This window comes from Amphibalanus amphitrite, unplaced genomic scaffold (assembly GCF_019059575.1).
Source record: "Amphibalanus amphitrite isolate SeventyFive unplaced genomic scaffold, NRLGWU_Aamphi_draft 000381F_arrow, whole genome shotgun sequence".
Lineage (NCBI taxonomy): Eukaryota > Metazoa > Arthropoda > Thecostraca > Balanomorpha > Balanidae > Amphibalanus > Amphibalanus amphitrite.
In genome coordinates, this window is record NW_024881875.1 from 240,906 (window position 1) to 253,940 (window position 13,035).

Below are 13,035 nucleotides of genomic sequence, written 5' to 3' on the forward strand. Positions count from 1 at the left end.
TATTTACTTGGTCATAACGAGCATTGAAGTGTCACCCATCGGCGCCCGTCTTTTCAGGCGATGATGCAGTGGCAATTGAACAAAAAATTTGTCTTACAATTTGTGCAGCACGCACAAAAGGGCATCGGTTACAAAAAAAGCCGGCGTTCGTTTGTTCTGTCAGTCACCCAAGTACACCATAAATTTAGAGGGTGATTTAATGCTGGTCGATGCAGCAGATATGGGCTGCGACAAGGACAAAACGGACCTTTTTGCCGTCGGCTTCCGTCATTTTCAGTCTTACAGTCTGGCTAACGATCCATGGCTTCAATCCCGTGCAGCCAGCAACGTCCTTTGTAATTCGCTGTACTCAAATCACTCAGTGTACGAGTGTCCCAGTTTCCCAAACAGCTTTGTGCTCGTTATCAAGCCCTGGGACTCAGCGGTTCTCTGACCGTAACCACGGTCTTCTGCCGCCCGAGGCGGGCGGTGGGCCGAGCGGGCAGTGTTTGTTGAGCGGCACTGGTCTCCATCAGCCCACCTGCCTCTCCGTCCCCGCCCCTCTCCAACACGACCGGCTCACCCTCCCTCGCATATGCGCCGACAACAAAAACCCTAATTACCACCGTGAATAGCATTGATTTGTGTTGACGCGCCGCGACTGCCGCGCCGCGGCGACCCTGAAGCGGCGCGTCAGCCACCGATCCGCGTCACGTTAAATTCGTCTTAACCGTCCGAGATCACTCTCGGTCATAGAAAATTAAGCGCTTTGTTTCGGTCCTTTGAGCAGCTCGCCAGTCGTTTGGGGGCATTCAGGCCTGTCGGCTGATGGACCGGATGTCGCAGGTGCGTCCTCGGCAGCCTCTCGAGGTGACGGCCGCCGCCAACGGAACGGCCGCTCTCGGGGAGAGTCGCACCTGGCCGCCCCATTCCGGGCCTGAGGGGACCCACGGGAGAAGGACGCGCGCGGGGAGGGCACCGCCAGCCAGCCGGGAACGGACGGCGACCGCTGTCCGTCGACTGCCCCAGAGAGAGACGATAGATAGAGCTCGAGGAATGCCCTCAGAGTCTGAGGGATGAGGGATTCCTGGAACGGTCACACGTGAATCAGACGGTGAATATTTCCGGACGCACTGACGGCTCTTTGTTCATGTTCGCCCATAAATCCGGGCGTTGCTAAATGGCGGCCGCACGAAAGGCGTTCCGGTTACATTATAATGAGCGCGGTCGATAATTCCCACATGCCATCGGCTGTGTTCATTTCGTCACTCTTGAGGTCGGCTCATCAGAACTTCATTCACCGTGGGCTAGCTCATTACACTGGCCTTGCGAGCGTCGTTTGTAGCATCTGCCGTTTTCTTCTGCGACATTGTGCCAATATTTCATTGCTCGGCGATTCTGTACGTGTCGGAGACGTCTTCGCGGCCGAACAAGCAGGAATTTATGTTGTGAGCAGCCTCTCCGGAGGTAAAATGCCCCCAAAACATAGATAACAAGACGTGAATACCGACAATCAGCGCGCCGCAACTTTAAATTCCGCAGGGCACCGAGCCTCTTTGTCGGGCGGTGCTGCCGCGAATACAGCTCCTAACACATCAATAAGATGTGGGATTTTCCATAAAAGGCCATCGCCGAGGCGGATTAAGTTCTGGACTGCCGTCTTTGTCCTCATGTTTGGCGGATAAATTGCGCGATTCAAAGAAGCTAAGCTCGTCTGACCGGTCGGTACCGTTAAACCGTAGCTCGCCAACGGGAAACATCTGTACTCTCACTTTTATTATTCTTTCGCCGATCTAATTCGAGAACAAAGAAGTTACGGCTCATGCTACTGTGTATGTTTCACATTCATGGCTGTATTTAACTACCGCTAAATATAGAATTACCGGGCCGTTTTAAGCACGCCTTCCCATGCCGGCCCACACCCACTGAGCCCCGTAGCGTCACTGCTTCCCCGGCCGACACCAGCGCGACGCTCTCACAGCACCACAAGCGCCGCCGTGTCCCCGAATCCATTCATCAGAGCGCTCCGTTGTCCCATCGCCGGCCCCGCGATCAGTGTTCGCTCAAACAGCCCGGCAGCAGCAGCGGCAGCGGCGGTGGAGGTTCCCCCTGCAGTGACGTCATCCGGCGCGTGGGAGGCCGACGGGCGAGGCGCGTCATCAGACGCTGCACTATCAAATCAATTAGCTGGCAATCGGACCGTCGGCGATCGCTCCCCGCCCCGCCGCTCGGCCGGCCGACGGGCGCGGGGCTCGACCAGCGATGGCAAAATTAATATCCGGCCGATTAGCGGCGGCCAATTGACCGTGCTTCGTGTCTCGATATTAATTAGGCGGCCGATCTGTGGCGACGAGTTAATGAGCAGACGAGGGCGGCGGCCACACGCGCCGAGAGTGGCGTGCGCCCGGCGCGATTGAAACGCCAGAGTGGCGCAGCCGAGTTGGTGGGATTCCTATGTGTTTTAAGGCAATTAGCTGAAAAGCCCGTGTCACTGGGGAGAAAACACTGCGCCGAAACTTTGATTGCGCTGCGCGTGTGCTATCATTAAGTTAATGGCGTATTTGTGCGCGCCCCGGGGCGGAGAATAGGAAGCCATTGGCCGCCGCTGAAGAGACGGTCGCGGCGCGCTCCTCGCGCTGAGGCCAGCACGCCACCACCCGGACCCGCCGTCGCCTTTGACCGGAGAACTTATTCCGCGGCCGTCCGCGATGGGCTGCGCGCCTGTCCGATGCAATCACAGACAATTGGCCACCTGATTGACGCAGCTGCAAAATTGAATGGCTCTCTCGCTTTCCTTTCACAGTAATGGCATTGCAAATGAGCTGGCTGTGTGCATCGCAGGCATTAGTATAAGTAGTGTCTGCTTAGTAACGGCCCACGGTAATGAAACAGCCCACTGGGATCGAGCCAATGGCATTTGACCTCTGGTCAGCGTTCGATGATGAGCCACCACGGCTGGCTCACGTGTATGAGGGCCGTGCGGCCGGCGCGGCGGCCCCGCCCGGCCGTGGCGACCGCCGAACAAGTGCCGGCATAATTTATCGGCCGATTAGCGCCGAGACGCCATCACGAGCGGTGCTAACCCCGCGGACTGTGATCATGTTGGGGTCGCACCCACATGTCACGGCGAGCGGGGGCGGGGACGGTAGGAGCGGCGAGGTCAGGGCTAGGTTAGGAACCCGTCTGTGGGTGCTGTCCGAAAGTAAAAGTGCTACCAGAGCTTTGTCGCAGCAAAATTAGTTCTTTACTTCTATAGTCGTATTAGCTCAGCATTAAATGTTAGCTGGGTGATAATTGGGCCTCTTTCGAGCTGCGGACACTGATATGCACACTTTGATGCGGACACTGATATGCACACTTTGAACACTCTGCACAACAACGACGGGCGTGAACTCCTCGGCTACACTGTCCTCAAGAGTCGGTTTGGAGTTTACGGCTTCTCCTGCCTCACCATATATCTTTAGGTACTGGGTGGTCCTGTTCTTACCCTTTGAAAAATATAACCTCCACGTCTGTCCATCACGTCTTCAAGGGGCCATTAGAACTTTTGTTCTTTTCAGAAATATGCGGCCATAAAGCCATCCCACGTCTTCAAAGTTCCGCGCCCCTCGCTTAGAGGTCCCGTTCTTGGCGGACCGTCCTCGGTCCCTATTCCTATCCCTCTGTACTTGCCCTCCATATTGGCGCCGCATACCTGACGTCTAACGATACTGACATCGATATAACTTAAATGCATTTCCATGTTGTCCTCAGCCACCTGTGTAGATATCAAACCTCCTAAAACGTCTTTCAGCTGGTAATATCCGCGTCGTGCCGCCAACTTCACCTCTGCTCTTTTGTCTGCTCAGTATTGTGCTCACTTATGCATCACATCGGTTAATCGTCAGGCTCATGATTCTTCTCTGTCTCAGGTTGGAATGACACAAACCACAGAACAAAGCTGACGATGGCAGCAGATTCACACCTCACGACTTTCAAAGCACATGTCTACCACTCACGAAAAACAGAGTGCATTGAGTCCGTTCCGCCTCAGGAGTCATCCAATCCTCACACCCATCATCTCTCTGCCTAAAAACACGAGAATCATGGCTGGAGTTCCTGGTGCAAGGCACACAGTTCTCTGCAGCTCATGTCCTATGTTTGACGGAGATGAACTCAGTCACACAAAGACTCCCATCTAGCGGGACGCCGAGTACAGCTCGCGAAGCCCTCGGGGTGGAGCTCCCACAGCTGTGTCGGCTCCTGGAGACACACCAGCGGGACAGAGGCGGGCAGCTCGGCAGAGACGGTGCTGAGGCAGACACGTGATTCAGACGTTTGTCCAAGGTCGGCCGGCCCATTAGGGCTGCTCTCCGACCATCTCTGGCAGCGGCGGCAGCAGCAGCAGCAGCCTGCATGGCGGCGCCGGCGCGGCTGCTGCTGCAACTCCTCCGCCGGCGGCACAGACAAGGCCGATCGGTCCGGCACAGTCAGCTGAACTCACTTCTGGTCACTCCAGCTGAGGTCTCAGCTCAGTGCGCCGGTCGCTGGGTGCGCAAGCAGCCAACGCTGACCTCTGTCGAGTCTGCCAACGCGCCCGTCCGACCGGCGAGCCGACACGCAACCCGACGCGTAGCTGGTCCGCTCCAGCGGCTGCCATGGAGCCTGCAAGGTGCACAGTTTGCAGGCCCCATGCCCGGTCTATTACGCCGTCTATCTGGCGGGTTGCCACGCATGCGTGTCTAACGACGTCCATTGTGCTGTGCGCCACCCGCAGTGGACGTGACTGACTCTGTCGGCGACATAAACTTTTGAAAATGCTATATGTGATCATCTATATACCTAATACCTATCTAACGAATAGTGCTTGTCTATTTCAAACAACCTGCGGTTATTTACAGGTATCCAAATTAACTTCCCAATGTAACACAATGCGTGAAGGTTTAGCACCTCGTGTTTGAAACGTTCGTCTTAGATGAGAAGTGAACACGTGAGCACTCACAGAAATAGCGATCGACTGCTGGAAGCAACCACAGCTGACCGACTTCTCACTGTTACCTCTGAAGTTAGCCAGCGCCCAGTATAGTGTGAAAATTCCCGACCATGATAGTTCAGAAATCAATACTTCCCTTTAATATCAATCAGTCAGTGTTGCCCACAATAACTTAAGTTTCTAGTCTGGATACCGTGACCTGGTGAGACTGTTTCCACAACGGGCTGAAATACCTATTGTAGATGACTAAAAGCGTTTTAATGGCTATCATAATCTGTAGTGTGATAGATAAACGTTAAACGATGCATCTGGGCATAAGTAGCATAAGGCGATCTATTTCTTGAATTTATCGTCTACTGAAATGCCATTTTAGTTCATGGTCAATTATTGTCTGTAATTGATTCAAACGATTCCCGTTTCATCAATTATGAAGTTCCCTTTATCCAAAAAGCCATACTCTTCCGTATTTGTAAGTAATGTAACGAATTAGATGTATCATCCTTTGTGAGTAACTTCTCCCGCCCGTATTTCCCTCGCCCTGCAACCCTCTCCACTCTCAATTCCCCTTTCCTCCCTCCCCCCGGCTTCCCGCGGCCCTTCTTCATCCCATCTCACTATTTACAGCTCACTCCCGTATTAAATGCGTCCCGCACATCTCTCATCGCTCTGCCCGCCGCTCCCGTCGCCCGCCGCTCTGCCTCCACATCTCGTCGGTCTCCCTTCTCCCTCCAGCGGCCCATGAGTCCACCGTAATAACCGTTCCCAGGCGACATAAGAACCTGTGCGATGATGATATTGCAACGATTCTCATTTGGTAATGGACCCGTAATTGCGTCAATTTATCTTCCATTAGTTTATTAAAGTGTCTCGGATCCGCACATGGCGGTTTCAGCGGCCGCCGCGCCGGCGGCCCACCTGGCTGGCTGACGGGGGATGGGACGGACGGCGCGGCGCCGGGCGGCGGCGGCTCCCTCACCGCTCGGATTCGCTCTCTGCTGGTCCGATACGGCCGGCCCGGGCTGATCACCGTGGCTCTATCCGGGCACCGTTCCTCTTTTTCCATTCGAATGTGGGGCAGCTGTGTGCTGCCGTGGCCAGCGAACCGTGAGCAGGCCGGCCCGGCCCAGTCTGAATGAAACGGACGCGCAGGGGCGGGGCCGGTCGAGGCCTCTTCGATGGCACACAGATTGTGACCGGCTTTGAAACCGCGCTTATTGATGTGCGAAAGAGGGCCGCAGAATCGTGGGAAGATGTCGCACTAAATGAGTGTGGTATATGACGTGCGATTTTGGCCGACATCTCGTACACGCTGAATCATCGTAAATATGCGAAACCTGCCGGGCGCTGGCATGACGGCGTTACTGCCAGTTCATTACTCTGACCGCCCAATGAACAATTTTGCGAATGACTGCATAAAATTAAACATGTTTTCAGCATGCATCGGCTGCCACCACCATGCCACGAATTTTCCAGAAGCACGCGAGGGTAACTACGTGAAATTATTAACTAGCGCGTTCACACCTGGCTCGATGTTCACATTGCGGTCAGCAGCTGGACGGCCGGTTCCCGCCCACGGAGCGGGGCTGCGTGCTGTAATTCCGGCCCACTCTGCAGTCAGCTGACTCCCTCCTCTGTCCACAGGTGCTCCGGCCAGCGCTCCGACGGGCCCTCTCGACGCTCCCATCATGAACTCGGTGTACCCACACAACCACTTCTACAGCGGCGCCTGCGGTGGTCCGGGCGGCGGCGGTCCGGCCGGCGGCGGGCCCGGCGGGCCGGCCGGCTACCCCGGCGGGCCGCGGCCCCCCTCCGGACCCCAGAGCCCCCACCTGGGGCCCGGCAAAATGGCGCCCCTGGGCGGCATGAACATGAACCAGGCGAACATGATGAACAGTCGGCTGGGCGGCCCAATGGGCGGGAGCGGCGGGGGCGGCGGCGGCGGCGGCACGGACGACGGCGAGCCCAAGGTGTGCGGCGGCTGCGGCGGCCGGATCGTCGAGAAGACCATGCTGCACTCGATGGAGCGCTACTGGCACGAGGCGTGCCTGCGCTGCAGCTGCTGCGGCGTTAACCTGGCCGACAGCGCCTCCTGCTTCAAAAAGGCCGACATGATACTCTGCAAGCCCGACTACGTCAGGTGGGTCACCGATGGGGACTGGTGGGATGCCAAGGGAGGACGGGTCACGGGAAACACAGCAGAGAGAAGTGCAGCGCTAAGCATGAAGTCATATCCATCGCCGATCCTATTCAATGCGTGCATTTCTTCCTCGACCGCACACCACACAATCGACGTCACTTGCCTAATCCCTCTTCGTATTTACCATCTCTCTGTTTCCCCGCTGCTCCTGAGGGGGGGGGGGGGGCGGTAACCAACAGCACACACGGCCAACATATAGCACTGCCGATGGCAGCCGACATTTCGCCCGGCCGATAATCCGGTTTGCCTTTTAATGTCCCGCGGGTGTTCCGAGTGGGCCGGCGACATTAGGCCAATTACGGAAATCGCCCGGGATCGTCGCTCGAACACGGCCGAGACCGGCAATTTCCGGCGAATTTGCCGCCAAAATAATGGCGCTGGCTGATCGGCAGCGGCGTTGAGCGGTGAATGCCACTGCGGTCCAGGGGTAGACAGAGTCGCTGCGATCCGCGAACAGAGGCAGACTTAGTGTCGGTCGCTTTAGTCCGGCTACAGTGGCAGACTCAGTGCCGGTGCCAACGGAGCACAGAAACGATCGGTCGGTCGTTAGTCTGTTGTTGGTCACCGAGAACGTGCAGACGCAGCCCAGATGGGTAGCGGATCAGGATATTGTAGGCAACGTGTTCAAGGATCGAGAGGTGCGGTAAGTGAGAAACACATCACACGGTAGCCTTTACGATGATTTTGCGATGATTAAAGCGAGAAATACTTCCGCTTGTAAAAGCTGGCTTATGTATAGGCATTTTACTAGCTCATAGCTGGACTATAACATGCCTTGGAAGTGTAATATGGAAGATGGCTTTATCACAATCCAGGCTCCGACTCTGTTAGCGAAAAGGGAATATGCATTATGCGTACAGCCGTCTGTTCCAGTGAAATTGGTGATTCGTGTGCATGGGCGGCGCCACCGGGGGGGACGGGGGGGACAGGTCCCCCGCTATCGAAAGTTAGGGGGGTACAGTACCCCCCTATCGGCGAGGCCCGTTCAATAGTTGATAATAATGCATTATAGAGCTATCCGTCGCATTTAATGCATCGTTGGTTAATCAAGGCAGGTTCTGAATAAATATTGCTGTTGGGATGCATCGCAGGGGGTCCTGGCCATCTGCAAAAGGTGTGGAGCTGTGATGCCTGTAGTTATAAGGTGATCGGCAGGGCCTCGGGGATCGTGCCCCCTTTTTGGGGCGCCAGGCAGGGTTATTACTTATTACCTCCCCACCCCACTGCCAGACCCCATTGCCGATAAAACCAAGTTCACTGAAATTCCATAGATTTCCGTTACTATATGAAAATTTTCCATTCCTAATTAGTCAAATTCAAGCATGGCAGTTCTACCACAGGAACCATTTGAAATCTATGCCATTTAACCCCAGCACTTGTGGGGAGAAGTGTTCGGATAGATCACAGGCAGGACCAAAAAAGCACGCAGTAGCCCAAGACCTTATAATTGGATATAGCATCGGCTCCCTCTCGTCAAGGGGTTCGATAGCACTCGTTTTTTTTCTGCAAAACTAAGTTCGGTCGGCGGCCGAACGGCTGGGGGTCTAATCGAGCCCCCCATCCCTCCTCTTCTTACGTCAGCGGCTGTGAAAATGCCATTACCAGCTGTTGAAACATGGCAGTTGCTTTTGCATGAGTGCACGAAAGGGTTTTAGGTACGTGATACGTGAAAGGTTCTACATGAAAATTGAGATACACCAGCTTATCAAATTGTGCTCACTGTGGTGCGCTCGGCTTTACCTTGACTAGTCTTTGAATTCTGGGGTGAAACAGACCAGTCAAGAAACCTGTTCCATAAGGAGAGCCACTAATGCTAAAGGGATGTGGGATGATGTTTCCAGAGACCTTCATTACCTCCCAAAGGGAGTGCCCCGCCATTTGCCAATCCCTGCTGTAGTTGTTACGATTGGAGGGTGAATATGAGAACGATGCAGGTCGCGCCAGCTCGATCATGACGAACACAATGGTGCCGACATCACAGCTCTACTGCCATTTTTGACGAAGTTAATCAACAAGCACCGGAATCCTACCCTGGGGCATTTCACCTGCAGAGGTCGCCGGACCTGAGACCCTTTCACTCATTTTTTTCAACGGTGCATGCGCTCGTTTTTCCCGCAAAGCTCTTGGCAAGTAAAATCAATCAGAAAGTGTGATCAAATAACGGCTGGTGACCTTCCATGACCTAGCATGGCCTTTTGAGTGACCACCGATGACATGACCACTGACGGCTAGCCATTAGCTGCACCCTGCCCGTTGCATATGGATCAGGTGGTGATGTCATGATTCTGAAATTATATTGCAATTTTGGCGCACTTGTCAGAGCAGAAGACATTCCCACTTTTCCTCCATGACTATATGATGGTGAAGCCCTGAAGCTGACCAGACGTAAGATCGAAAATTTGAAAGTACGAAACGTAAGAGTAGCTGGCACTGCTACTCATACCTAAGCAATTCGCAGCTTGTAGGAAACCAGCTTTGAGTTGGCAAGACTGCAAATTTTAATTTAGAGGCAAGGATGCTTGAAAAGGTGATCGATCTTAGGTGTCCTAGGATAAGTTTGGAAACGGGATGCACTATTCGATGTGTTTTGGGCCTTGCCAAGTTTCGCGGCGTTACGTGCCTCGTTTTTTTTTTGCATACACGATCAGTATCTACTTTTGGGATTTTCGATTTTCGGTCCCCGTCCCCCCCTATCGAAAACCCGTGGCGCCGCCCCTGTTCGTGTGCTTATCAGGCTCTAAATCTAACATGGACCACAAATGGATGCATGGACCACAAATGTGATTTCCGGGAAACGGCATGCATGTCCTTAAGGACATTCCCATCTAAAGAGACTACATAATTCCATACAGCATGAGCGTATAGAAGTATGGCTAAATGGTGTACAAATCTTCTAGGCTCCTTTTCAGAGAAGCATTACTTCCGAATCCAGCCCAACCCTGCGGGTTTGCACACAGTACCTTGGATCGCCGTGACCGTTCACATGTCTTCTGCTTACGATCCCCGTTCTGTCCCCACTCCCCCATATGCGAGACATGGCGAGTCCGGCCGAATAAAACCACTGCCGTGTTGTATGGGCAAATTTATCGCCCTCGTCTTGGTTGCAGCGCCGCGTAAATCGCGCTAATAGCCGTTCAAGGATTGTAAATGCCGCGCTCATTCTGTTTGCTGGGCCCGGCACCGTCTCGCGGCCGACCGAGGAAGCCGGAGGGAGGTGACTCGAAGTCCACCGCTGCTCAGCACGTGCTCGTTTGGCGCACCTGGCCGGCCCGGAAATCTCGGCAGGGCCCGCAGCGGTGTGGGTGCGTATTGGCATGTGCCAGGGCGATTCGGCACGAGACGTTGCGTGGCCCCGAGCTGTAACGGCTGCGCTGCCCGCCGGCGACGGTCATAGCCGGCGCAATACTGAGCTAAGCGAGCTCAGATAACCGGGAAATGCAGAGCTGTACCGCAACATTAGCAGCTGTGGGGAGTTCAACGTGGAACTGGTTGGTGCGTGAAATAGACGGGCGGTCTCCCGAAGTGGAGCATTGCAGCGTCTCCAACCACTTCTGAACTCGCCGAGTGAGGACTGTTCGGCGGACCATTTCTGTAGTGCCCTGATGACGTCACTGAGGGTATAATTCTGCTGACGGTAGGCGTTAGGAGGCCGGCGACCGCGTGCGCGAGGCTATATCGGTAACAATAATGGGCCCTCCAGGCGCCAGGCCGGTCCACTCTCGGGGTTGACGACCGCGCCGAAACGCTCACCACTTTTACTCGTGTGGGTTTCGGAAAAAAAGTTCCAACAATGTCGTGATTGATTTGCCAGTCAAGAACGGAACAGGTGCGGTAATCTTCCTGATAAATTTTAGCTGGTAGCTAAGTAAAATGAATTTTAAGGTTTTTTTTAGTAAGTAGCCTGCTGGTGCGCGACACTTACATAGGGCATACGAAAAAAACTATTTTGACTGTGTTGCCCGTGTTATCCGCCGGCGCATGTGCAGGTATATCTGTGTGTCTCTGTGTTTGGCAGCGTTCGGGCTACGTGTTGATACAATATCAGAGGTCATAGCTGGTCTCATCAGGAGCTGGTTAGTGTGAGGGCCACCTGTCGGACAACACTAGAGGCGAAAAATGACAATATAATTAGCATGATTACCTTCACAGATGTAGTGCTGCATCACCGTTATAAGTAGGTACAGATAAAATTAGGGAGCATTTTAGGCCTCGAGAAGATGCAACTTTTCCATTTTAGCGATACGTCCTGTTAAAAAAAAAAATCCTAAAAGCCAGCGATGAAAGAATCCTGTTAATGATGATAAGCTGGGCTGTTCTGCAGATTAGGTGAGCTCCACTAAGTCCAAAGCTCAATCAAGCGTCATTGGAGCGGGGCAATTTGCCACAGGTGTGCGCCTATCGGTAGCCGGAGCGGCCATTGTTGTGGTTTGTGGACGGTGGACCCCGCAGGTGACAGCGCAGTGCCCAGCTGAAGAGAAATGAGGAAAGCCAGCCTAGTGAGCTTGGCTCGGTGGGCTGTCTTAACGGTATTGGTTGACAGTTGTGGAGTTGAAACGCTTTGAAGGTAATTGGCGTTGCATATTCTGGCAATAACTTAATAGAAATGCGCTTGCTTCATCGGCATCTTAACGGAGACGTTCAAGATAAAACGTAGGTACTTGGAGAACTTGAAGTGATTACCTACTCATAGCTTCGGTTAGTGGAATTTACTTCTTTGCTTTGCTACAGTCAACCCCAGACCTGGGCCGTCTCGGCCGTCACGTTTAGCCTCATTTCCAATAAAGCCCTCAGCCGTATTTCGGCCTTTCCTAGTACTTCGGGGCCTGACACGATACAGTGACAGCTATTCACAATCCCTCTCACAGTTTTCCATTTCCCACAGTCACAATCACAGTCTCCTCAGTAAAGTATCCGCTGTCACATCCAGTCTCCACAGTCCCAGTCACAGTCTCCTAAATCACAGTCCCAGTCACAATCAGAGTCTCTGCTGTATTCACCTCTCGGCTCTCATTGCCGCGGGCCTCAGGCGTCATGGCTGCCACCGCCGCCGGCCGGGTAGGTACCGGCGGAATTTCTATGGGACAAAGGCGGGTCTGTGCCGGCGGGCAGGCGAGCCGCCGCGCGGAGAGGCGGGCAAACACCAGCTGTGAGCCACCCTCCGGCGGTGCGCCTTCCCCTCCTTCTGCCCGCGATGTCTCTGTGTGCTGCCATGAAGCCGCCTGCCCTCCCGAGTCCCGTCCAGTGAGCCATTAGTCCGAGACCCCGCCGTGAGCGGTTCGCCGCCGGCTGCCTCCCGGTCGGATTAGAGATGGAAAGGTCGTAAAAACACGAGTCCAGTCGTGTACGGCGCGAGTTGGATGTGCGCGTCATTAGAGTCGCATCAATTAGGCATGCTGTCAGACAACTGGGCTCGGATGGACGAGAGGCGACCCTGACGCTGCAGTTAGAGACTGAGGTGGAATCCGACCATTACCAAATTTATAAATCAGTCCTTTCAATCTCGAGAGGTAAATCATTCGACAGTCAGCAGCGCTGCAGTCTGGAGAATTCCGATGGTTTGTAAACACAATGCTTACAAGCCGTATACCCAGCTTTGAGACTTGAGGACAACATAACCCCATCTTCGAAATGCCGTACACCGTACGATAGGACTGAAAAACAATGACTCACTGATCAGAAATCCTCGCACTGACGGGAGGAACGGATCGGCAAGGGACTGGTTTACTCCATCGCACCGTCGCTGAACGCTGTGTCGCCGAATTCATGGCGTTTGTGAGCTGTCCCAGCTCGGTCCACGGCTCGGGAGCAGCCTCCTCGCTGCCGCTGCCACCGGGTAAAAATATGGTCGCTGGCTGTGCACTGTGCAGTGTGCAGGTGCGGCGGACTC

General features: G+C 54.3%; 1 protein-coding gene across 1 annotated transcript in view; it reads left to right on the top strand.

Annotated features, from left to right (window-relative positions):
• The window catches only part of LOC122390077 (LIM domain transcription factor LMO4.1-like), a 48,061-nt gene that overhangs the window by 6,434 nt on the left and 28,592 nt on the right, over positions 1-13,035 (top strand). The window contains exon 2 of the mRNA XM_043382706.1: positions 6,593-7,088. Coding sequence (XP_043238641.1) covers positions 6,637-7,088 — 452 coding nt within the window. The 5' untranslated portion in view covers positions 6,593-6,636. The remainder of the gene's footprint in view (positions 1-6,592; positions 7,089-13,035) is intronic.